This window comes from Psammomys obesus, unplaced genomic scaffold, assembly GCF_907164565.1.
Source record: "Psammomys obesus unplaced genomic scaffold, mPsaObe1.curated_primary_1811, whole genome shotgun sequence".
NCBI classification, from domain to species: domain Eukaryota; kingdom Metazoa; phylum Chordata; class Mammalia; order Rodentia; family Muridae; genus Psammomys; species Psammomys obesus.
The window spans coordinates 316,558-340,765 of record NW_026585504.1 but is presented as its reverse complement, the minus strand read 5'-3'; the positions used below and the strand labels follow the sequence as shown (position 1 = coordinate 340,765).

At 49.4% G+C, this 24,208-nt stretch overlaps 1 protein-coding gene across 1 annotated transcript; it reads left to right on the top strand.

Moving 5' to 3' along the window:
* The first annotated feature begins 1,350 nt into the window (after nucleotides 1–1,350).
* On the top strand, nucleotides 1,351–23,372 carry Erbb3 (erb-b2 receptor tyrosine kinase 3). Its single transcript, XM_055601070.1, has 28 exons — nucleotides 1,351–1,836; nucleotides 4,919–5,070; nucleotides 6,399–6,585; nucleotides 7,090–7,215; nucleotides 7,823–7,888; nucleotides 8,027–8,145; nucleotides 8,253–8,394; nucleotides 9,795–9,908; nucleotides 9,996–10,116; nucleotides 12,495–12,568; nucleotides 12,748–12,838; nucleotides 13,175–13,380; nucleotides 13,577–13,709; nucleotides 14,363–14,453; nucleotides 14,654–14,808; nucleotides 15,377–15,430; nucleotides 16,693–16,828; nucleotides 17,552–17,671; nucleotides 17,795–17,893; nucleotides 18,104–18,289; nucleotides 18,458–18,613; nucleotides 19,206–19,281; nucleotides 19,451–19,597; nucleotides 19,706–19,803; nucleotides 19,881–20,069; nucleotides 20,174–20,245; nucleotides 20,457–20,751; nucleotides 20,858–23,372. Exons 1-28 carry the CDS (start codon nucleotides 1,755–1,757, stop codon nucleotides 21,382–21,384), a joined length of 4,014 nt encoding a protein of 1,337 aa, XP_055457045.1. The 5' UTR covers nucleotides 1,351–1,754; the 3' UTR covers nucleotides 21,385–23,372.
* The last annotated feature ends 836 nt before the right edge of the window (nucleotides 23,373–24,208 follow it).

The following is a 24,208-nucleotide window of genomic DNA, read 5'->3' as shown; positions in this document are numbered from 1 at the left end:
ACCGCTGAGCCATCGCTCTAGGTTTTGCGGTTGCTTCTACTAGTGTAACTGTTACACAGGAGATCCAGGAAAGGCCAAGAGTAGGTAAGCCCTTGGGTTGCACATCAGTACAGGAGCAAGTTTAAAGAACTGTTGCACAAGAGAAGGGCCGGGGGCAGCTGCAGACACGGCTCGGTGTTCGAGAGCTCTTGTTCTTCCAAAGAACCTGGGTTAGATCCCCAGACCCACCTGGCAGCTCACGACAGTTACTGACTCCAGTTCTGGGGAGTTCTGGCCTCCACAGGCACCTAAATGCGTTTGAAGAGAAAGCCTGGCGTTCTGAGTTCCTTGTAAAAGTGGGAAGAGACGACCGACTCCACAAAGTTGTCTTCCGCCTTCCACATGCACACCGTAGCAGGCACGCACTCCCCCTCCCATCATTATACGCACAACAAGAATAACCAATTAAAAAAAAAAAAGAATTGTAGCGCGAGAGCCGGACATGGTGGCGCACACCTGTACCTGGGGTGGAAGCAGAAAGACCGTTCCGAGTTCAACACCAGTCTAAGCCACATAATATACTGGAGCCTGAGCTATAACGCGACCTGCCTCAAAAACCAAAACAAAATAATCATAAACAAAAGAAAAGAAAGGATTGAAGCTGACAGTCTCCGCCCGGGGAAGGGCAGACAGCCGTTCTCAGGGCAAGACCTGGAAGGCAACTTGAGGAGTGGAAATGCCACGGACTGGACACCAGGGGGCGCCAGGCGGACCCGCCCGGGCCCTGCCACCTCAGGCTGCGCCACCCTCGCGGGGCGGCCGGTCCGGGGGGCGTCGGGGGTGAGCGCCCCGCGCCCCTCTCCGCTGAGCGCCGCTGTGCCCTCGGGCCCGCGGGATGGAGGCGGGGACGCGGCCGCTGGGGCAGCTGTTCTCTCCGGCGGCCGTGGGGGGCAGCAGAGGGGAGGCGACAGGTGCGGGATCCCCTCCCGGGCCGGAGTGGGGCGGCGGGCTCCGGGGTCTGTTCCCAGGCTGGAAGCCACCCCCGCCCCCCAGACAAATCCCCCCGAGAGGCCGGGCCGGCGCCGGGTCTCCAGGAGGAAGCGGCCGGAGACAGTGCAATTTCACGCGGCCTCCGGGGTTCGGGTTCTCGGGCCGGGTGCATGCACTAATGGGGCTTTGCGTCCCGGGGAAACTGAGGTGGCGTGAACGCGAGGCTAAAAAAAACACCTCCCACTCAAAAAATAGAAATATTCACTCTGAAAAAAAGAGAAAAAAAAATCCCTCAAGTGATCCAACCGGCTAGGGGAGTTGCGCGATTTGGTTAAAGGGCGAGGCCAGCCTTCGGGGGCTGGGCTTCGGCGCGCTCTCTCCGTCCGCGTTCACACCGTGCCCCGGCCCGGGACGTGGGGAGTCTTGATCTCCACTTAGCCACCTCGGGGGAAACTAGAGTGAGACCCCTCCTTGACCCTCTCGGCCAGCCGCGGGCTGGCGGGGCGCGTTCCCGGCCGTGTCCCCGGCTGCAACCACCGGGACTCCAGCCTCGCACGGGAGGGGGCGCGGCCGTGACTCACCCCCTGCCCCCTTCGCTCCCTCCCTCTCTCGCAGACAGACTCCCTCCCCTGCCGTCCCGCTGTGGACTCCGGCTCCGGTAGCAGCTCGCAGCCTCCGCCGCTGCCACCTATTCGCTGGCCGCTCAGGTGGCTGCCGCCTCGATGTTCTAATCCGGGGCCCCCGAGCCAGACTCGGCCGGGCCCCCTTCACCCTCCTCCGGAATCATGAGGGCGATTGGGTCTCTCGAGGTGCTGGGCTTCCTTCTCAGCCTGGCCCGGGGTTCCGAGATGGGCAGCTCTCAGGCAGGTAAGCCGCGCGGGAGCCCCAGCGGGCTGGAAGCTGGGAGCGCGACCTGGGCAAAGGGGTTCGGCTTCTGACGCGCCGAACTGGGGGTGAGACCTCGGGTCTGCTGGGACTGCCAAGGAGGGGACCGTGTGGCTTGGTGTTCGGAGTGGGCTAGGCGGGAACTGCATGCATGGATGCCTTCTCTCCAGGACCTACCCTTCTCTCCAGGACTTCGCTGACCCTCTAATTGGTCTGTTCTGATCAGGTTGATGCCGAACTGTACTTCATACTTCTGAGAGCCTAGAGGGAGGGCGGGCAGGGACCCTTCTCTAAACGTGAGGAGCCTTGGCTTGAAGGGTCTCAGTTTGCTCTGGAACTCCCTGGCCCCCACCCCATCCCAGGTTTCAACAACCTCCCCCTCCCGGTTTCGTTGTTTTGCCGGCAGGGCGGAGCTATGCAAGGGTTAGAAGTTGTTGTTTTCTAATGTTGGAAAAACAAGAATGGCACCTCCTCTTCCGTGAGTGGGGCTGCCCTGAGAAGGCTAAGATTAACCTGAGGGCCAAGTCCAGGTGACATCAGTGAGAAGCCACAGAGGCTGGCCTCCTGTTTTCCCACAAGACAAGTGGGTCCCTAACTTAACCAACTTCTTTTTATCAAGACCCAAGTCAATTCAATTAACATGTTGAGCATCTATTATATACTATACGATTCCCGGGGTATATGCCTTAAGCTGGAGCTGAGGGGAGGACAGACTCCTTTCTCTCTCCAATCCGAAGTCACTTCTCCCACCTTCTGAATATTCTGTGAACTTGCTCCTAGGCCCAGTTCTGCCCTTCCCCTTTTCAGTTTACTATTTAATTTCAGACAGAGCCCAGATTGTACTTCTCTATTCCATAGCATCTGATCCCATTCCTAGGGGTGTTCCAGGGACTGTGGACACCTGAAGGGTGCTGGAGGCGGTATGATTAGAGACCCCCTACCAGCCCTCAGATCTTAGCTTGGGGTACGGCACAGCCAGGGCCCCTTCCCCAGAGTGGGGGTGGGAGAGGCCACCTGTGCTTCCCCCACAGTTGCTGGGCCTAAATTTAGCCCCTGGGATCTTGCGATGTGAACACTCCCAGCTGGTGGAGGGGGTGGTCTGGAGACTAGAGTGGGAGGGGCCAGGGGAGTGCTGGATCACTGTCCCATATGACTGTGCCTTCCCCTCCCCCCCAGCCAGGAACCCAAGAGTCTGGGATTCCTACCACCCTCCCTGAGAGGCAGGGAGCAGGCATGGTTGGGTCTCTACCCTTTATCTCCATCCTGAGCTTCTGGGCATCCGGCCTGCCTCAAGCCTTGTGAAGCCCCTTTGTCCCATTGTGTGTGGCTGGGGCAGTGGAAGGCCCACTTCCGAGGGACTGAAAGTTCTTGGTCTACCTGCCGCCAGTCAGTGCTCTCTGCACAAGAATGGCTCTGGTGCTGCTCCTCTTTGAGCCCAGGTTCTGACTCTTCCTGGACGTATTCCCCAAGCTGGCTGGTTCCTCTTGGGTAGCTGTTTATACTGCTGTCCTGCCCAGGCCCTTTGCCCCTGTTTGTGAAATATGGACTTTACCCTCAGGGTGGCAGCTAACTGGTCTGCATGGACACAAAGTGTGCAAGGTGCTGTGGGCAGGTAGGAGGCAGTGGACACTTGCAACACTTCCCAGTATGGATTCCGGGGGCAAACCAATATATATTCCTGAGCCAGTGGAACTGTGTACAAGTTTGTGTGCCAGTTTCAACAGTCTGCATGCACACATATATATCACTTCCCTATGCAGACATCCTAGCTCCTCCCTTATCTGAGGAGAAGGGCTGGCACCTTACCTTGGAAGAGGGGTGTCCTGCCAGGAAGGGGACAGGGGCATGACTGTTCCAGAAATGACTAACCTTCCTAGTCTTTCGCTTCAGCCCGAGGACCCTGGAGTTCCCAGGTTCCTCTGGGAACTTGTAGCCTATTTCCGTCTCCTTGCTGGAGCTAGCTTTCTCCTTCCATCGTGGAGAGTGGAAGGGAGAGGACCTAGAAGAAGGAGTGAGACCAGAGGTGTATCTGACAGGAGAAACTGGGGCCTCTGCGTCCCTCGCCCTCTGCTGCCCCCACCCTCCCTCAGGGAAGGGTGGCTAGAGCAGGTGGTGGTGCTCTGTGCTCCCACCCCACCCTCCATGTGCTCCGTGTCACAGGAAAGGTTAGAGCTCCAGGGGCCAAGACTTCATAGCTCCATTTTTGCCAAGGAAAGTGAAAGCCCAAGGGTGAAGTGAACTGGCCTCTCTTCTGAGCTCTTCCCTGCAGTGCCTGCTGGGGAGCTTGGCCATGCTGAAGTCTTTTTACTGAATCCCTCTGGCAGTGAAACTGGGAAGAAGACTCAGGAGTGGAGGGTCTGCTCTGTTTCTCTCCAAGCTTCTCTGTTCGATGAAAAGTACTTCAGGGCCACACAGTGACGCTGGGGAAGCTGGAGCATGTTGGCGCAGGGAAAGGGAGTGAGAAAGGAAAAGCAGAGTTTAAGGGGGAGGCCGACAGTGCCTTATCGTCCAGCTTTAAAGACAATGCTCCCATTGACCCCCACCCATACCAGGGTTTCTCCCTCCAGTGAGATCACTTGTCTGAGCCCAAAGCTCCAGGGTAACGGGGGGTGCTGCTAAGGACGGGGTGTCTGGGACAGGGTGGGGCGGCCCCCTCCTCCTGGATAGAATCACTTCATTGTGGGCTGAACTGTGGCCCCAGGCACTGCTCCCACCCTCTGCCCCATCCCACCCTCTGTAGATACAATAGGGGCTGTGTGCTAGCCCCAAAGAGATGTTTATTCCAAGGCCTAGAGAAAGGCAGGATGGGGGCAGAGAAGTAAGTGCCTTAGTTGAGGAGGAGAGGGTAATCAAAGTTTGATCCCTGCCTACTGTGTCCTTTCTAGGGAGAAGAAAAGTCCCCTCATGTCTTCCTTCTGTATTAACCCCTCAGTGCCCACATCAGTGCCCGAAAGAGGCTCAGTGGGGACTCCAATGAGAGGCCCCTGTCTTGGAGGCCTTGTGGGCAGGGTAACTGGAAGAGGGAACAGGGGGGCTTACATCTGTCTTACCTCCATTTTCACAGTGTGTCCTGGGACCCTGAACGGGCTGAGCGTGACTGGCGATGCTGAGAACCAGTACCAGACGCTGTACAAGCTCTATGAGCGGTGTGAGGTGGTGATGGGTAACCTGGAGATCGTGCTCACGGGACACAATGCTGATCTTTCCTTCCTGCGGGTGAGTAGGCAAGCCCCTCCCTCCCTCCACCCTCCAGGGGCTGCCTTCAGCTTTTCTAAGACCCCAGTAGTCTTGAGGCTCCAGCCTGTGTACTTAGGGAGATGGCGAATATAATGCAGGGCGGTCTGGTTCCATAACCAGGTTCCATAACCATAAGAAAGGGGCTGAGCAGGTGTTGTTCTGTCAGGCACAGCAGTACAAGGTACCCAGAGAGACAAGGAAGGGACTAAGCCAGGACCCTCCTGTTATGAGTGACTCTGAGAAGAAATAGGTAGGCAAAGTAGATCCTTCATCATTTCCGTGGCTTGTCTTTGTTCACAAAGTGGCACAGTATTGTGACTGTACTCCCTACAAACTAGGCAAAGAATTCAGAGCTGGGGTTATAGCTCAGTGGTGGAGTGCTTGCAGAATATGCACATGGTCCCAGGATCAGTCCCTAGTGTAGGGGTTTGGAGGAGAAAAGAAATTCAGGAAGGCTGGATACAGTGACCTGCACTTGTAAGCTCATCTACAGCTGAAGTGGGAAAATGAGCCCAGGAGTTCAAGACCAATGAATTCAGGACTGGAGTCAGGGGGCCACTATGGTTCAGTGGTAGAACACTCGCCTAACATTAAAAAAGTAATAATAGGCCAGGCGTTGGTAGAGTACACTTTTAATCCCAGCTCTCAAGAAGCAGAGGCAGGAGGATCTCTGAGTTTGAGGCCAGCCTGGTCTACAGAATGAGTTCCAGGACAGCCAAGCCTACACAGAGAAACCCTGTGTCAAAAAACCAAAATAGATAGATAGAAATATAGATGTGGCCTGGAGAGATAGCTCAGAGGTTAAGAGCACTGCTTGCTCTTCCAGAGGTCCTGAATTCAATTCCCAGCAACCACATGGTTGTGGGCTCACAACCATCTATAATGAAATCTGGTGCCCTCTTCTGGTGTGCAGGTGTACATGCAAGCAGAACATTATATACATAAAAAAATAAGTAAATCTTTGAAAGAAAGAAAAAAAGAAATATAGATGGATGGATAGACAGACAGACAGATAGATGAGTTAAGAATCCCTGCCTTGGGCTGGAGAGATGGCTCAGAGGTTAAGAGCACTGGCTGCTCTTCCAGAGGTCCTGAGTTCAATTCCCAGCAACCACATGGTGGCTCACAACCTTTTGAAATGAAATCTGGTGCCCTCTTCTGGTATGCAGGTGTACATGCAAACATACATTGTATACATAATAAATTAAAAAAAAAAAAAAGAATCCCTTCCTTGATGACTTGGGGAACAAGAGGCCTGAAACCTTGCCCTGTTGTCCTTTTCACTGATATGATCTGTTCTATCATAGTGGATCCGAGAAGTGACGGGCTATGTCCTCGTGGCCATGAATGAATTCTCCACACTGCCTTTGCCTAACCTCCGAGTGGTCCGGGGAACCCAGGTCTATGATGGGAAGTTTGCCATCTTTGTCATGTTGAATTACAACACCAACTCCAGCCATGCTCTGCGCCAGCTCCGTTTCACTCAGCTGACTGGTTAGTTTCTGATGACCCCTTCTGCTCGCCCCCTCCCCCTCCAACAGCCACCTCCTTGGAGGTGAGCTGGGGACATAATGGTCCAGGAAGGAGGGACCTTATGTGATGGTGGGGCTGTACTGGGACTTGGATCTGTGCCCATTCCTCCAACTTCGAAGTCCAACCAGCAGCTAGAGAGTGTAGGGGTTAAACAGCCTGGGCACTCTCTGTCCCCGCTGTTTGGAAAGCACTCAGGTAGGCTCAGGGATTGAATCTGGTTGTCCTGTCCTTTCCCCACCCCTCCCCCACTGGCTAAACCGGATCTAGACAGGGTCTGAAGAGGCAGGAGTTTCTTCATCCTGACTCCTCCTCTTGAAGGGCCAAGGGTTCTTGAAGTCTGAATCTGATTGGATGACAGACCCATGATCCGCCCCTCTGGGTCTGAATGTCCTTTGGATTGGTGGAAAGGTATAGAAGAGGAATTGTGTTGTAGTCTTCAGCCTGTCACTTTTCTTCCCACCACAGAGATTCTGTCAGGTGGTGTTTACATTGAGAAAAACGACAAACTTTGCCATATGGATACAATCGACTGGAGGGACATTGTGAGGGTTCGAGGTGCTGAGATAGTGGTGAAGAACAATGGTGGAAACTGTAAGTGTCTGTGGTCAGGATGGCTGCCCTGCCCCAGCCAATCAGTGACTCCTTTCCCATCCCCACTACATCCTTTATCTGAACCACCTTCTCCAAACAGTCACCTCAGGCTGCTGACCCAAGCGCCTGCCTGCCAGGAGGGACTAGGTTAGTCTCTTGGAGCCCAAACCAGTGTATCAGGAAAAGAGGCAAATGTTGTCCTGGGTGCTAAGCGGGGAAGCCAGATCTTTGGACTCGCTCCCTATTGCGCTTGCCAGTGTGACATCTCCTAGCTGCCCTGACCACGTCTATTGCTCCTGGCTACTCATGCACAGAGTCTGTTTGTCTGGGAGGAACCGAGTTCCTGGGATGGCACTAGGGCTGAGGTTGGCATCTGCCCCAGTCCCTCCCCTTCAGCTGCCTGGTGGGTAGTGTGGAGGAGTGGCCCCGCCCCTTGTTGACAGGTTCTCTTGAGCCCAGCCCTGCTCTTTAAGGGCAGGGAGGGACACACCCCAGGGCTCTTGCTTCCTGGGATTGAGGTGCCTGTGTGCTGACATCATACCCTGTGGATTCAAGCAAGCCTTTCTCAGCTCTAATGGTCCTGTATGTTGTGTTGTTTCCCAACCAGGTCCACCCTGTCATGAGGTCTGCAAGGGGCGATGCTGGGGACCTGGACCAGAAGACTGCCAGATATGTGAGTTTGAATTTTCTTCTAAGAAGTTACAGCTCACAGCCTCTCATACCCATACAGCCCTGCCTATGTCACTCCCAACAGCCAGAATGAGCGGGAGCCTCAGAATTTAGCCCTGTCATGCTTTCTCTCTTTTCATAGTGACTAAGACCATCTGTGCCCCTCAGTGTAATGGTCACTGCTTTGGGCCCAACCCTAACCAGTGCTGTCATGATGAATGTGCAGGGGGCTGCTCTGGACCCCAGGACACAGATTGCTTTGTATGTTGTGGTACAGTCGGGCTGTGCTCTGAAGTGGGGTCACAGGCTTTGGGGAGGTGGAGAGGTATAATAGAAATATAAATTTTAAGAGTCTTTTACATTCCCAGGCCTGCCGACACTTCAATGACAGTGGAGCCTGTGTGCCCCGATGTCCACAGCCTCTTGTGTACAACAAGCTAACATTCCAGCTGGAACCCAACCCTCATACCAAGTATCAGTATGGAGGAGTCTGTGTGGCCAGCTGTCCCCGTAAGTGTCTGAAGGGAAGAGACAATGATAGTGGATCCAAGATTCTAGACAATAGATTGGGATGCAAAAGGAATTAAGTAGCTGGGTACAGTGGGGAACACCTATAATCCCAGCTCTCAGGGAGGCAGAGGCAGATGGGTCTCTGCAAGTTCAAGGCCAATCTAGTCTACAGAGTGAGTCCAGGACAGCCTACACAGAAACCCTGTCTCAAACACAAGCAAACAAAAGAAAAGAATTAAGTTGGGTGTTAATTAGGGAGCCTAGATGTGATGGTGTGACCTTCCCTGGTGTTCCTGACTGCTTTCCTTGGCTGTGGCCACTTGAACAACAAAGAACTCAGTGCAGCCTAGTTGATGGAGTGCTTGCCTATCGTGCACACACACTTGGGTTTTATAACTCTAATACTACACAAACCTGGTGACACAGTGGACTGTAATCCCAGCACTCTGAGGTAGAGACAGAAGGATTAGAGGCTCAAGGTCAGAGTTTGATGCCAGGGCTAGAGACATGGCTCAGCAGTTGAGACCACTTGCTGCCCTTCCAAAGGATTCAGTTCCTAGCATCCATATCAGGCAGCCCGTAGCAGCCTACCCTTCTAGTTCTAGGGGAGCTGACACCCTCTTCTAGACTCCTTGGGTACCAGACACAAATGTACACATGAATATGTACAGGCACTTATATATACACATAAAATAAATAGGAGTCCAGAGAGATGACTCATTGGTTAAGAGCACTTGCGGTTTTTTCAAAACATGTGAGCACCCACATAGGGGGATCTGATGCCTCTGACTGCCAAGAGCACCTGTACACATACAGATATATATATAAATAAGCATAAAAATGAATCTTAAAAATATATTACTAAATCTTTTGTAAAAGATGAAAACCAATCATTATTCTTCTTATCTTATGTGCATGTGTTTTGCCTGCATGCAAGTCTGTGTGAGAGCATCAGATTTTATAGTTATTTACTGACAGGTGTGAGCTGTCATGTGGGTGCTGGGAATTGAACCCAGGTCCTCTTAACCACTGAGCCATCGCTCCACCACCTTACATATTTTCATTTTATTTGCATTAATGTTTTGCTTGCATATCTGTGTGAGGGTTTCTGATCTTGGTGTTATAGATAGTTGTGAGCTGCCATGTGAATGCTGGGATTTGAACCTGGGTTCCTCGGTAGAACAGTCAGTGCTCTTAACCCCTGGCCCCCTACATTGTCTTCTTAAAAAAGAGTTTGAGACCATCGTAAGAACAAAGGGACCATCTAGTCTATAAGACAGACCTCAAGAACTCTGGGTTGTAGGTGGGGCAAATCTGGTGCAGAGTGGAGGGAGCGAGAGTGCACAGGAGGGGGTCTCAGTGCTTAGCACCATCCCTCATAGAGATCTCCTCTTCCCTAGATAACTTTGTGGTGGATCAGACATCTTGTGTCAGGGCTTGTCCTCCTGACAAGATGGAAGTGGATAAAAATGGACTCAAGATATGTGAGCCTTGTGGAGGGCTGTGCCCAAAAGGTGAGTAGGAAGTAGTGAGAGGTTATACCCAGCCTTTTCTGAGGTGACTCAGAACGCCCCAGCACTGAGGCTGTTCTATGTTTGCAGCCTGTGAGGGGACAGGCTCCGGAAGCCGCTTCCAGACTGTGGACTCCAGCAACATTGATGGGTTTGTGAACTGTACCAAGATCCTGGGCAACTTGGACTTCCTCATCACTGGCCTCAACGGGTTAGAGATTCTGCTTTCCCATTCTAAATCCCCAGCCCCATACAGCACAAGTAATGGACATCACAGCCCAGTGGTGGTGGTGTACACCTTTAATCCCAGCACTTTTAGGTGGAGGCAGGCAGAGCTCTGTGAGTTTGGGGCCAGCCTGCTCTACCATTCCAGGACAGCCAGAGCAACTCAGAGGATCCCTGTCTTGAAAAACAAATCCGGGCATGGTGGTGCATACCCACCCAGTACTTAGGGAGGCAGAGGCAAGCAGAATGCTATGAGTTCAGGGCCAACCTGGACAAGTCCAGGACAGCCAAGGCTATACAGAGAAACCTTGTCTTCAAAAACCAAAAAAAGAAAAGAAAAAAATAACAAAATATATATAGAAATTAAAGTCATGAGGCCTGAGGGGCTCCAGAGGACCCAGGAGAATGCACAGCACCACCTCCACCTGGAGGACTTCCCTAAGCAGCTCAGGAATGACATAGTACATGTACAGGGTTCTTCCTACCTCAAATCTGAACAAGAGGACGCTGGAGAGACAGGCCATCTGAAATCATGTAGAGCTTCCATAAATCCACAGCTGTCTAGAACTCCAGCTCCAGCTCTAGGATCTGATGCCTCTGCCTCAGTGTGCACCTGCACACACTCACGACTATAATCACAAAAATTGTCTATTTTTCATTTTTTAAAGAAGATTTATTTATTGTGTGTACAATGTTCTGCCTATATGTGTGCCTGTGTGCCAGAAGAGGGCACTAGATCTCATTATAGATGGCTGTGAGCCACCATGTGGTTGCTGGGAATTGAACTCAGGACCTCTGGAAGAGCAGCCACTGAGCCATCTCTCCAGCCACAGTCCCCCCCCCTTCCCTTTTTTTTTTTTTTTTTATGGTTTTTCGAGACAGGGTTTCTCTATGTAGTCCTGGATGTCCTGGACTCCCTTTGAAGACCAGGCTGCACTGGAACTCAGAGATGTGCCTGCCTCTGCCTCCCAAGAGCTGGATTAAAGGTGTGCGCCACCACGCCCATCTTTATTTTTTGTTTATTTATTTTTTTAATATATGAGCATTTTGCATATATGTTTCTGCACCATGTGTGTACCTGGCACCCACAGAAACCTGAAGAGGGTGTTGAATGCTCTGGAACTGGAGTTACAGGTGTCTGTGAGCCATGGTATGATTTCAAATAACCAAACCCTGGCCTTCTGCAAGAGCAGCAGGTGTTCTTACCTGCTGAAGCATCTCTCCAGTCCCTTTTTAATTTTTTTTTGTTTGTGCATATAGATGTTTGTGGTGTGTGTGTGTGTATGGCATGCATACACCGCAGTGAGTCTGGAACTCGGAAGCAGTCTTTGGGACTCTGACCTGTCTGCGCTGTGGCTCCTGGGATTAAAGCTGGATCTCTGGAGGCTGTGCAACAATCCACTCTACCTTCTGAATCGGCTTGCCAGCCACTTTTAGTTGTTTTATGTAGATATAACTTTAGAGTTGTGCTTAAATTGTGAAAGTGATGTATTTCCCATACATTCTTTACCCAAATTCCCCTAATTTTAGCATATTATACATGTTTTTATTTTATTTATTTTTGTTTTTTCAAGGCACGGTTTCACTGTGTAGCCTTGGCTGTCTTGAAACTTGCTGTGTAGATCAGGCTGGCCTCAAACTCAGAGATCTATCTGCCTCTGCCTCCTGAGTGCTGGGGTTACAACCAAGTGTTGCTATGCCCAGATAGACTTTTTTCTTCTTTGTACACAGACACACATACCCCTTACCTCAGTTGTTTTTTGTTTTGTTTGTTTTGTTTTGTTTTGTTTTTTAAATGAGATTAGGTCTCCATGTGTAGCCCAGGCTGGCCTTGATCTTGCCACCCTTGTTCAGCCTCTCCAGTATTAGTGTTGGGGTTATAGGCATGTGCTATCACCACTGCCCTAGTCTGTTTGTTTTATTTGTTTTGCCTGCATGATTGTCTGTGTGCCCTGTGCATGCCTGGTGAGACCAGAAAAAGGTGTCGGACCCTTTGGAGCTGGAGTTACAGACAGTTCCGAACTGCCAGGAGTGGTTGTTAGGCCTGCATGGCAAGCAGCTTGGACTGGTTGTGTCAGCTCTTGAGCGTCTCTTTTCCATTTGGCATAAGATGATCCAGTCCTATGTATTTATGTTTCTCATGCCACCAGCTTTTCTCCAAAGTGTTGTTTCCTTTTGATGAAGACTGACCTGTGAGCCAAGATATTGAGTTATGGTAAAGCAGTTTGCTTAGCATATACAAGGCTCTGATCCCCAGCCCTGGAGGAAAATTTGACATCTAGAAACCATGTTTTGAGGTGTGGCATATTTATTATCACTGAGTCATATTTGTACTTTGTTGACAAGTTTTTACTGCTCCCCCAGTGACCCCTGGCACAAGATCCCTGCACTGGACCCAGAGAAGCTCAATGTTTTTAGGACAGTACGAGAGATCACAGGTAAGAGGGAGGGAGGGCTTCCCTTCCTGGAAGGAGCAGATGAGTACCCACTGGCCTGCATTACAGTTAAACAGCTTAAGGAAAGTCACACTCCGAAGCACTGTGCTGTGAGACAGGTTGCATAGAACCTGGCCGAGGGAGAAGACTTCCTGCTTAAACACCTCTCTCTAACCCTTCAGGGTACCTAAACATCCAGTCCTGGCCACCTCACATGCACAACTTCAGTGTTTTTTCCAATCTGACTACCATCGGGGGCAGAAGCCTCTACAAGTGAGTAAGGGGCATAGAGGTGGAGGTGGTAGTCTCTAGACAGTGGGCATCTTTTTGTAAAATACAGTGTATTTCTCAACCGACAGGCCCCAACAGTCAGCTAGCATGATGGGGGAAAGGCAAAATGTGAGGGTAAAGCCAGGAGTGGTTCTTTAATTCTAACACTGAGGCAGGAGGATCACAGAAGTTTAAGACCAATTTGGATGCCAAAACTGTTTCAAAAACAAACTTGCCAAAAGAGGGGATTTCCTCTCCATGGGTCTAACTTAACCTGGAGCAAATTCATTAATTTTTTCCTTTGTAGTTTGCCTTCTAATTCTGGCTCCTTTATTCCAGCCGGGGCTTTTCCTTGTTGATCATGAAGAACCTGAATGTCACATCTCTGGGGCTCCGGTCTCTGAAGGAAATCAGTGCTGGGCGTGTCTACATCAGCGCCAATCAGCAGCTGTGCTACCACCACTCTTTGAACTGGACCAGACTGCTTCGGGGGCCTTCCGAAGAGAGACTTGACATCAAGTACAACCGGCCTCAGAGAGAGTGTGGTGAGAGAAAGGTCCTGTCAGAAGTGAGAATGGGTGGTTGTGGAGGAGAGAGGGGCAGGAACAGTTTGACCCTGAAAGTGGGAGTAGGGTTGAGGGATGGAACCAGTGAGGAAGGGAGGGTAGATGCAATAAGGAAGAATTCAGAAGGCTTCCTGGGTCTCCTCAGGGTCTTCCTAACATGTCTGCTCTTTTCCAGTGGCAGAGGGCAAAGTGTGTGATCCACTGTGCTCCTCTGGGGGATGCTGGGGCCCGGGCCCTGGTCAGTGCTTGTCATGTCGAAACTACAGCCGAGAAGGTGTTTGTGTGACTCACTGCAACTTTCTGAAAGGGTACAGTGTAGAGAAGGCCAAGAGGGTGGGAGAAGGCCCAGGGTGGGAGGAGTAGTTTGGGTGCTAGTGGCCTTTAGACTGTTTCTTTCTCCCTTTCTCTCCCTTCCCCTCCTTGTCCTGCCCTTGCCCCCAGCCTACTCACTCTGTAGCCCAGGTTGGCCTTAAATCCTTTTGCCTGAACCTTCCAAATTCTGCGATTACAGCTTTGAGCCACTTTGTCTGGCTCGCTTGTATTTCCTGTGTCCCTGTGCCTGAGTGTGTGTTTGAGAGAGACAGAGACAGGCAGATGGGCTCTCATCGTCCTGACCTTGCTATGTATACCAAAGAGATCTTCCTGCTTCTGCCTCCTGAGTGTTGAGATTAAAGGTGTGTGCTACCACACCTGGCCCTCTCTTGCTTTCTTGTTTGCTTGCTTGCTTGCTTTTGCTCTTAGAGAGCATCTCATTCTGTAACCCAGGCAGGCCTTGAACTCATGAAAATCTTTCCGTCTTATCCTCCAAAGTGCTGGCATTACAGATGTGAGTCCCTATGTGGCTTTGTAGACATCTTTCTGCTTGTGTATTGGTGGGCATGCAGGGGAAGGTCCTCATTACAGAATAAAGGCAAGAAGGTCTGAACTTGAAAGTGACCCCTTCCTGTGTCCCCAACTGCAGGGAACCTCGGGAGTTTGTTCATGAGGCTGAATGCTTCTCCTGCCACCCAGAGTGCCTACGCATGGAAGGCGCCAGCACGTGCAATGGCTCGGTACAGTAGCAGCCGTGGGTCTGGAAGGGAGACGGGGAATGTCAAGCTAATGGTATGGCCAAATGTACAGGTCAGCCCAGGGAAGTCAGATAACCCCGCAGTGTTTGCATGGGTGATCCTAAGGGTGGCCTGACCCTTAGTGGGAGGACTGGGATTAACCCTGAGGTCTCATTCTCAGAGGTCCTCTTTCTTCCCCTCAGGGCTCTGATGCTTGCGCTCGGTGCGCTCATTTTCGTGACGGGCCCCACTGTGTGACCAGCTGCCCCCATGGAATCCTAGGTGCCAAGGGTCCAATCTACAAGTACCCGGATGCTCAGAATGAATGTCGGCCCTGCCATGAGAACTGCACCCAGGGGTCAGTGACAGAATGAAACAAAAGGAGGGGCTGAGGAGAGTGTAGGAACACAGAATCAGGGTGAGGGGAAGGAGAAAGGGTTGGTTCTTTAAGACTCACTTCCAGCTATAGAGTAAAGGGCTGAAGGAAATTATGCCGAGGTTAGGGGGAACAGGGATGATGTTAGCTCACAAGTGAGCCCGAGGTGGAGGGTGGAAGACGGGAGGACGAGATTGTCAAGAGGCTGGGAGTAGATTCCTCTCTGCTTTGGGACAAGGTTTGGGGCTTCAGGACGAGATGATCCAGGAGGCTTGTTCAGATACAAAGCTTTTCTATATGGAGGCTCTATTGTCTTTAAAAAACATTTTTTATAATTAGGTTTACCATGTGAATGGGAGTGTTGTGTGCCTGTGGGCTATGGTGTGTATGTGGAGATCAAACAATAACTTGAGGAAGTGAATTCTCTCCTCTTATATGATTCCCAGGAATTGAACTTAGGTCCTCAAGATTAGCAGTGAGTGTACTCACCTGCTGAGCCATCTTGTTGGCCCACATCTCTACTGTCTAAGAAAGTGATTTTCTTTTCTAGGTGTAAAGGACCAGAACTACAAGACTGTTTAGGCCAAACAGAGGTGTTAATGAGGTAAGATCAGCTTGGGGAGTGTAGAATCAGGAGAAGAGTACTGTCGACACTGTCTTTTTAAAGAGCTTGTGTGTGTGTCGTTGTTTTGCCTGTACATTTGTCATTTACCATCTGCTTGCCTGGTCCCCTTGGAGGCCAGAAGAGGGCATGAGATATCTTTGAACTGGAGTCGTGAATGCTTGTGAGCCCTCATGCAGGTGTCCTCCAAAAGAGCAGCCGGTGCTCTTAGACACTGCACCTCTTTCCAGTGGCCCACTCTGACTTTCTTTTAAAATTTTATTTTTTCATCTGGGGCTGAGGCTGGGAGTGGAGGGTGGTGGTGCCCGTCTTTGAACCCGGTACTCAGGAGGCAGACGCAGACAGATGTCTGAGTTGGAGGCCAACCTGGTCTACAGAATGAGTTCTAAAATGGCCGGGGCTACACAGAAAAACCCTGTCTCTAAAAAACAACAGCAAAATATTTTTATATTTTTGTTTATTTTGTTTTTGTGACAGGGTGTCACTATATAGCCCTGGCTGGCATGAAACTTGCTGTGTAGACCTGGTTGGCCTATAACTCAAAGATATCCACCTGCCTCTGCCTCCCAAAATACTGGAATTAAAGGCATATAGCACTATGCCTACCTTTTAAAAATTATGTGTTTTATTTTATATATATTAGTAATGCCTGAATGAATGCATATATGTATGTATACAGTGTGTGCCTAGGGCAGAGGGCAGTGTTGGGAGCCACCATGTGGGTTCTGGGAAAGAAACATGGGTCCTCTGTAGGAGCTCTTAACTTCTGAGCCATCTCTCCAACCTCACCTTTAGATAATATTTTTATTTATTCTTTGGAAATCTAGTACAGTTATATAATGCATTCTGATCATACCAACCCACCATATTTCCTTCCAGATTACCCTTGTGCCTTTACCCTGCCCCCTTCCGGATTTCCTGTCCTACTTTTCATTATTGTTATTAATAACCCTTATTCCATTTAGTGTCACACATATGCATATGGGTGTGGGGTGTCCACTAGGGTCACTCCTCCCTTTTACATATACAGTCCACCATCAGTGGACTCAAGAACTGTGGCTTCTGGCATTCCCTTTCTAAAATTAACTTGCCCTTGCCTAAGAGGGGGAGTCCCATATTCAGGCTGACTCCTTTGGTGCTCATGGTTATTAGCAGACGAGAATGCTAACTCAGATGTATACCATATAGATGGCATTTCTGAAGCCACTCTAAGCCCAGATGCTGGCCTTTTCTATATCCCGTAGCAAACCCCATCTGGTAATAGCTGTGACAGTAGGACTGGCCGGGATTCTCCTGATTCTGGGAGGCTCTTTCCTCTATTGGCGTGGACGCAGGATTCAGAATAAAAGGGCTATGAGGCGCTACCTGGAACGGGGTGAGGTGAGTGTTCAGCTTAACTTTGGGAGGCACCCTTTACAATCTGCTCCCAGGGAAAAGTGATAGCGAGCCTTACTCCCTTTCCCTGGAAATGTGGTCCCTTTTTGAGAGGACAGTGGAGAGCTGCTGAGACTGCTCAGGGTACCTGCCGCATGTGTGCAAGGACCCAAGTTCAGTCCTAGCAACACGCATGTGCATGTGCACATATATGTACACACCAGTCCAAGAAGTGGGAACATTCTCATCTTGCTTTTGCCATTTGCCATGACACTGAAGAAATCGCTTTCCTTCTCTGTGCCTCAGTTTACGCATCTTAGATAGGTAAGTGGAAGTGCTTTGAAAGCTTGGGCAGGCATTTTGGTACACGGCAATAATTCCAGCACTCAGGCTGAGGCAGGAAGATTGCCCTGAGTTCAATCCCTCATCTTAGTGAGAGGTGAGCAGAATAGAAAATGAGAACCAACCTTATGTGAAAAGTACGACCATATCTCCTCTGCTCCCTCCAGCTACTCAAAAGGAAAGCAGCCCTCTTGCCCTCCTCATCAGTGCAGCTTCTCCAGTCCTGTTGTTCCTCAGGGCAATAAGGAAGCTTTCCGGGACTGGAGACTTGTCCTGCTGCCCTCAGCTTTGGGCTCTGCTGTCCTTGGCATCCACCCAGAAGGGGTAGGGGAGGCTAGGACTGTGGGAGTGGGCTTTTCTGAGCACCTGTTTCTGTCCACTCCTCAGAGCATTGAGCCTCTGGATCCCAGTGAGAAGGCAAACAAAGTCTTGGCCAGAATCTTTAAAGAGACAGAACTGAGGAGGCTTAAAGTGCTTGGTTCTGGTGTCTTTGGAACAGTACACAAGGTGAGTGACTCGGGAAGTCTGGAGAAGTGAGGAAAAGATGGTAGGAAGAACGGAGAAAGCTTTGGCAAAAAATTGAAGAGAATTATTATATTTTTAAACTTACTTCCACTCCAAACTTTCCAGGGGGTTTGGATTCCTGAGGGTGAGTCCATCAAGATTCCAGTCTGCATTAAAGTCATTGGGGACAAGAGTGGGCGGCAAAGCTTTCAAGCTGTGACAGATGTAAGTGAAGAAGGCAATTCTATGTGCCTCTGGGAGTGAGGCAGTTTTGGATCTGGGCATGTAGACATATGCTCTTGTGTTGGCAGATGAGTGTGAGGTCCATGTTAGGCATGCTGTGTTTGAGGGTGAGGGGACCTCTGGATTGGGTGCGCTTTTGTGGAGTGTATGTGAACCTGTTTGTTCCTGGCTAACGCCTCTCATGTTTTGCAGCATATGCTGGCCATTGGCAGCCTAGACCATGCCCATATTGTACGGCTCCTGGGACTGTGCCCGGGGTCATCTCTGCAGCTGGTCACTCAGTACCTGCCTCTGGGCTCCCTCCTTGACCATGTGAGACAGCATCGAGGGACACTGGGACCACAGCTGCTGCTCAACTGGGGAGTACAAATTGCCAAGGTAAGCAGGGTCTGGAGGTCTGGGGTAGCAACAGCTCGACTAGGGAAAGCCAGGGTAGAGACAGGAGGATCTAGGGTTTGAGGTTCCAAGAGCTGTCTTCAAGGTTTGGGCAGCTCCTGTTGCTCAGTCTCTGGCTCCCCGCTCCCTAAGACTACCCACCTCCTCTAGGGTATGTATTACCTTGAGGAGCATGGCATGGTGCACAGGGACCTGGCGCTCCGCAATGTGCTGCTCAAGTCACCGAGTCAGGTCCAGGTGGCAGACTTTGGTGTGGCTGACCTATTGCCGCCAGATGACAAGCAGTTACTACACAGTGAGGCCAAGGTAAGAGGACAAGGCTGTGGCATGTAGGGTAGTCAAGGGGCTCTTTCTGAGAGGAATGGATGACTCATGTAAATTCAAGGAGAGGGAGCTGAGAAAGGCAGTAAATTTAAGTTCAGGAAACAAAAGGACAATAGAGAACTTGGGGTTTTTTGTTGTTGTTTGGTTGTTTTTTTGTTTTAAATTTTATTTTATGTGCATTGGTGTGAAGGTGTAAGATCCCTTGTAAATGGAGTCACAGATGGTTGTGAGCTGTCATGTGGGTGCTGGGAATTGAACCTGGGTCCTTTGTAAGAACAGTTAGTACGCTTAACCACTGAGCCATCTCTCCAGCCCCTTGGTTTTTCTTTTGATTTTTGTTGTTGTTGTTTTGGTTTGGTTTGGTTTTTCAAGACAGGCTTTCTATGTGTAGCCTTGGATGTCCTGGACTTGCTTTGTAGACCAGGCTGTCCTTGAACTCACAGATCTGCTTGCCTCTGCCTTCCTCAGTGCTGGGATTAAAGATGTGCACCACCATGCCTGCCGTGCCCCTTGGGGTTTTAAAATAAGAAAATTGTGAAAATTAACTGGTTGCATCTTTATCTTTAATCTTCAGACTCCAATTAAGTGGATGGCTCTTGAGAGTATCCACTTTGGGAAATATACACACCAGAGTGATGTCTGGAGTTATGGTGAGCACATCTGGGTGTCCCCATGTTCTCTGCAGCCCAAGTTCCCCACTCTTTTGTGTCACCTCTTCTTATGCCCTTTTGATCCTTGTATTAGAGCAAGGTCTACCTTCCCTTTCCTTCATGCCAGTGCTATTTTTCATACTTACTAGTTAATGTCTTCCTATATCAGGTGTAACAGTCTGGGAGTTGATGACCTTTGGGGCAGAGCCCTATGCTGGGCTACGACTGGCTGAAGTACCAGACCTGCTGGAGAAGGGAGAGCGGTTAGCACAGCCCCAGATCTGCACCATTGATGTCTACATGGTCATGGTCAAGTGTGAGTTGTCTGCTGACCCCAGCCTTTTCCAATGAACTTTCTCCTTTCTCCTTTCTCCTCCATGGCTCTTCTCTCACTTCTGGCTCAACCTCATAAATCTCACTCCAGGTTGGATGATTGATGAGAATATTCGCCCAACCTTTAAAGAACTAGCCAATGAGTTTACCAGGATGGCTCGTGACCCACCGCGCTATCTGGTCATAAAGGTGAGTAAGGGCTACAGGATGTCAGTCATTAAGAAGACTAGACTAGAACCCACTTTAATGAGTGTCTGTTCCTATAGAGAGAGAGCGGACCTGGAATACATCCTGCAGCAGAGCCCTCTTCTCTGACCAACAAACAGTTGGAAGAGGTAGAGCTGGAGCCAGAACTGGACCTAGACTTGGACTTGGAGGCAGAGGAGGACAGCCTGGCGACCACACTGGGTTCTGTCCTCAGCTTGCCTGTGGGAACGCTCACGCGGCCACGTGGGGTGAGATACCTTCTAACTGCATGAGATTTTGCTCCCTGAACCCTCATGATCACCACTCAGGTTTTTTCCTTTGTTTTTAACCCTTTCATTTTCTGTCATCTTAGAGCCAGAGTCTTTTAAGTCCCTCGTCTGGATACATGCCCATGAACCAGAGTAATCTTGGGGAAGCTGGTCTGGTAAGACCTTCTGCCAGAAGCTGGGGAGGCAGAGGGCTTATGGGCTTGGAAGGGTGGCTAGAGATATGGAGGAAGATGCCTCAGATCTTGAAGGTTTAATCAGCATTCTGTAATAGAGAAGGCCCTGAACAACTGTAGCTCCTTCTAAATCTGCATATTTGTTATTCTGTGTAACAGAATTTTGTTGTTCCCTGTGAATTTTCCTCTGTAGGATTCTGCAGTTTTGGGGGGCCATGAACAGCTTCCTCATCCCATCTCTCTGCACCCAATTCCACGGGGACGTCTGCCGTCAGAGCCATCAGAGGGCCATGTAATAGGCTCTGAGGCTGAACTCCAAGAGAAAGTATCAGTGTGTCGGAGCCGGAGCCGGAGCCCACGGCCACGTGGGGACAGTGCCTACCATTCGCAGCGACACAGCCTGCTTACCCTTGTCACGCCACTCTCCCCACCAGGCTTAGAGGAAGAGGATGGCAATGGCTACGTCATGCCAGATACACACCTTAGAGGTGCTTTAGTCATTTGTTTTCTAACTTACCCCCTTCCTTCTGATAATTTCTATGAAATATGAAGTACATGTTTCTTATATGTACTTATAGTTTTTCTCAATCATAGGTACATCCTCCTCCCGGGAAGGCACCCTTTCTTCAGTCGGTCTCAGTTCTGTGCTGGGTACTGAAGAAGAAGATGAAGATGAAGAGTATGAATATATGAACCGGAAGAGAAGAAACAGCCCACCTCGGCCCCCTAGGCCTGGCTCGCTTGAGGAGCTGGGTTATGAGTACATGGATGTGGGCTCAGACCTCAGTGCTTCTCTGGGCAGCACGCGGAGTTGCCCACTCCATCCTATGGCCATCATGTCCTCTGCTGGCACAACTCCAGATGAGGACTATGAATATATGAACCGCAGATGTGGTGTAGGTGGTGCCGGAGGGGATTATGCAGCCATGGGGGCCTGCCCAGCAGCTGAACAAGGCTACGAAGAGATGCGAGCTTTCCAGGGGCCTGGACATCATGCTCCACATGTTCGCTATGCCCGCCTCAAAACTCTGCGTAGTTTAGAAGCCACTGACTCTGCCTTTGACAACCCTGATTACTGGCATAGCAGACTTTTCCCCAAGGCTAATGCCCAGAGAACATAACACCTGCTCCTTGAGACTCTCAGGGAGCATTTGATGGCAGCTAGTTCCTCTTGAGGGTACCCCTTCCTCACCCCTCTTCCTCAGGTCCCATCCCCATTTCTCCAGTCCAAGACAATGCCATCTGACCTTTGGAGACTTGTAAGCATATCCTCACAAGATCTTTGTGGTATGTAGCCAGCTGTGTACTCTCTCCTCTTCCCCAGCCCCAGGAAAAGAGAAGGGTTCCCTATTTGTCTACTTTCCCAATCCGATTCCTCAGCTTTCTCAGGGAGATGCCCTGCAGACATGAAGGATTACTTTCTAGCTCCTTTCTCTCAAGTTCTTGCTTGGATTAGACTCTTAAGCTATGCCTTTCTTTCTCATTAGGCTGTCCTAAGAGAAGAAATAGACCTGGAAGAGGAAAGTAAACTTTTGGCTTATAAGACTTAATCCCAGGGAAAGATTGAGAAGCTTAAAACTTTATGGAATAAAGAAAGTTGGGAGTAGATACCAATAACAATGGATTGAACATTTCCTGTGAGCCAGGCATTCTCATGCTGAACTCTGTCTACTATCTCAATTAAAGGCTCTCTGTATTTGTAAGGTAGAGCTGATCCCATTTTACTCCATACAGGAGTCCCGAGTGTTCCAAGGTAGCCAATAGGTCCCAGAATCTGTGAAGAGTACTGAATTTTGTAGTTTTTAAAAGAATGTTTTAGTTGGTGTACAAAACTGCATTCTGTAGTTTAGTGACTTCTTTTGTTGTGATGGTTTTTTGTTTTTGTTTTTCAAGACAGGGTTTCTCTGTGTAGCCTTGGCTGTCCTGGACACACTGGCCTTGAACTCACAGAGATCTGCCTGCCTCTGCCTCCCAAGTGCTAGAATTACAGGTGTGTGCTATCACGCCCACATGGTGGACTTTTCTATGTTAACTAAGAACTCATTCATTATGGCCATGACTTTTTCTAGTTTGAAGGGCCACAGCAAAAGCAGTACTAATTTTTCTAGGTTTATAAATTCATGGGTTTGTTATTATAGATATTACCAAACAGTGCCCTCTCCCCGTATGGTCAAGAATTTTCACGTTTTATCAAAAAGCACTTCTGTTTGACATGTCTGAATTGCCAGCATCACTACTCCTGCACTTTGAGCCCATTTTTAGGTAACATTAGAGTACTTTCATATCACTGTTTAATAGATAGGGGGTAATTAAGTGACTGAAGAGCAAATTCAGTGTGGATGTATTAGGCAAAGAGATGATTCCTTTACCAAGTGGGACAGAAAAGGATGGTTGTAATTTCATCATGCTACTCAGAATGGTGTGCAATTTAAACTTTAGGGACTATTTATTTCAGGAATTTATTTCAACATTTTCAGATTGCAGTTGATCATAGGTTACTAAAACTGTGGAGAGCAAAACCTCAGATTATAGAGGACTGAGCCTTGAAGAAATTAAGCAGCAGGTCCAGGATTCAAAGTCTTCCTAATTCCAATGCCTGTGATTTTACTATAAGATGTCAAGGAGTACCTATGTCAAACCCTTGTCAGGGGTGTTGCGTATGTATGAAACTGGGTCTCACTCTGTAGACTGGCCTGGAACTGTGTAGCTCAGGATGACCTTGAACTCAATTCACAGGATCCTGCATTAGCCTCCCAAAAGCTGTGGCTACAGAAAGAGTGAGCTACCAGACTCCGTTTATGCACTGAATCAAGCAAATGCCAGCAGCCACATTTTCCTCCAGCACCCAGGCCTTTCATTCCAGCAAGGAGTGGAGACAACACAGAAGGACAAAACAACTGGAGTTTTGTGTAAGCCACAGGCCATTTATGTTGTAGAGACACACTCCTTACAAGCCAACTCACAAAGGTTCTTAACCAGTAATGAGAAACTTCTGGTGCGAAAGAGGATCCATCTTCAGACCTCAGTCTTCCTGGATGGGAATTGGGGGAAAATGTCTTGTCTTTTTTTTTTTTTTTTTATATGTGTCTGAATAAAAATGCCAAAGGTTTTTTTTGTTTGGTTGGTTTTTTTTTTTTTTTTTTGGATTCCTGTCAAGTGAAAAAGTGCAGGAGACCATCCTTTTCTTTGCTTCTTAGCAATGGGTAGGTTTCTCTGGTTCTGCTATTCCTACTCTGTCTCAAGCAGCGCCCAAAGTTTTATTTGTATGTTTTGTGTGGGGGATTTTTTTTTTTTTTCTGTCAAGACAGGGTTTCCCTGTATAGCTCTGGCTGTCCTGGAATCGCTTTGAAGACCAGGCTGGCCTCGAATTCACAGCGATCCAACTGCCTCTGCCTCCCAGAGTGCTGGGATTAAAGGAGCGTGCGCCACCATGCCCGGCTATTTGTATGTTAAGATTTTATTTCTTAATTATACGTATGTGAGAGACTAGGAGTCGGGACTGTGTTATGTGCACATGAGTGGTGAGTGCAGTGCCCAAGGAGACCAAAGAGTGCTAGAGTTACAGGTGACTGTACTGTGCTTGTTACAGGAGCTGGGAACTCCCTCTGCAAGAATACCAGATTATAAACACTGAGCCATTACTGCAGGCCTGTTAGCATTCTAGTCTTTTTTTTTTATTAATGGGTTTTTACTTGGAATCTCTACAAAGTACCAAGTGTAAACAAAACAAAAAACCCAAATGTCTTGTTTGGGGAAACTGAAAAAGCCCAAGCTGTGGTTTTTTGTTTTTTTTTTTTTTTTCCTTACACAGACGGAATACTGGAAATTTGACTCATTCTCTTAAAAGTGACCAAATATCTCCTAAGGTCAGTAAGTCTGACCTTTGTATTGGCAGGCCATGGTAAACGAATAATCACTCAGACTGTCCAGGTAGCCCTCACTCAC

What these genes read in the sequence shown, in the direction of transcription:
- Erbb3 (XM_055601070.1), top strand. Translation starts at nt 1,755, where the DNA reads ATGAGGGCGATTGGGTCTCTCGAGGTGCTGGGCTTCCTTCTCAGCCTG. An exon ending in CTACATGGTCATGGTCAAGT is followed by an intron (nt 19,598 to 19,705) that starts GTGAGTTGTCTG and finishes ATCTCACTCCAG; the next exon opens with GTTGGATGATTGATGAGAAT. An exon ending in CGCTCACGCGGCCACGTGGG is followed by an intron (nt 20,070 to 20,173) that starts GTGAGATACCTT and finishes CTGTCATCTTAG; the next exon opens with AGCCAGAGTCTTTTAAGTCC.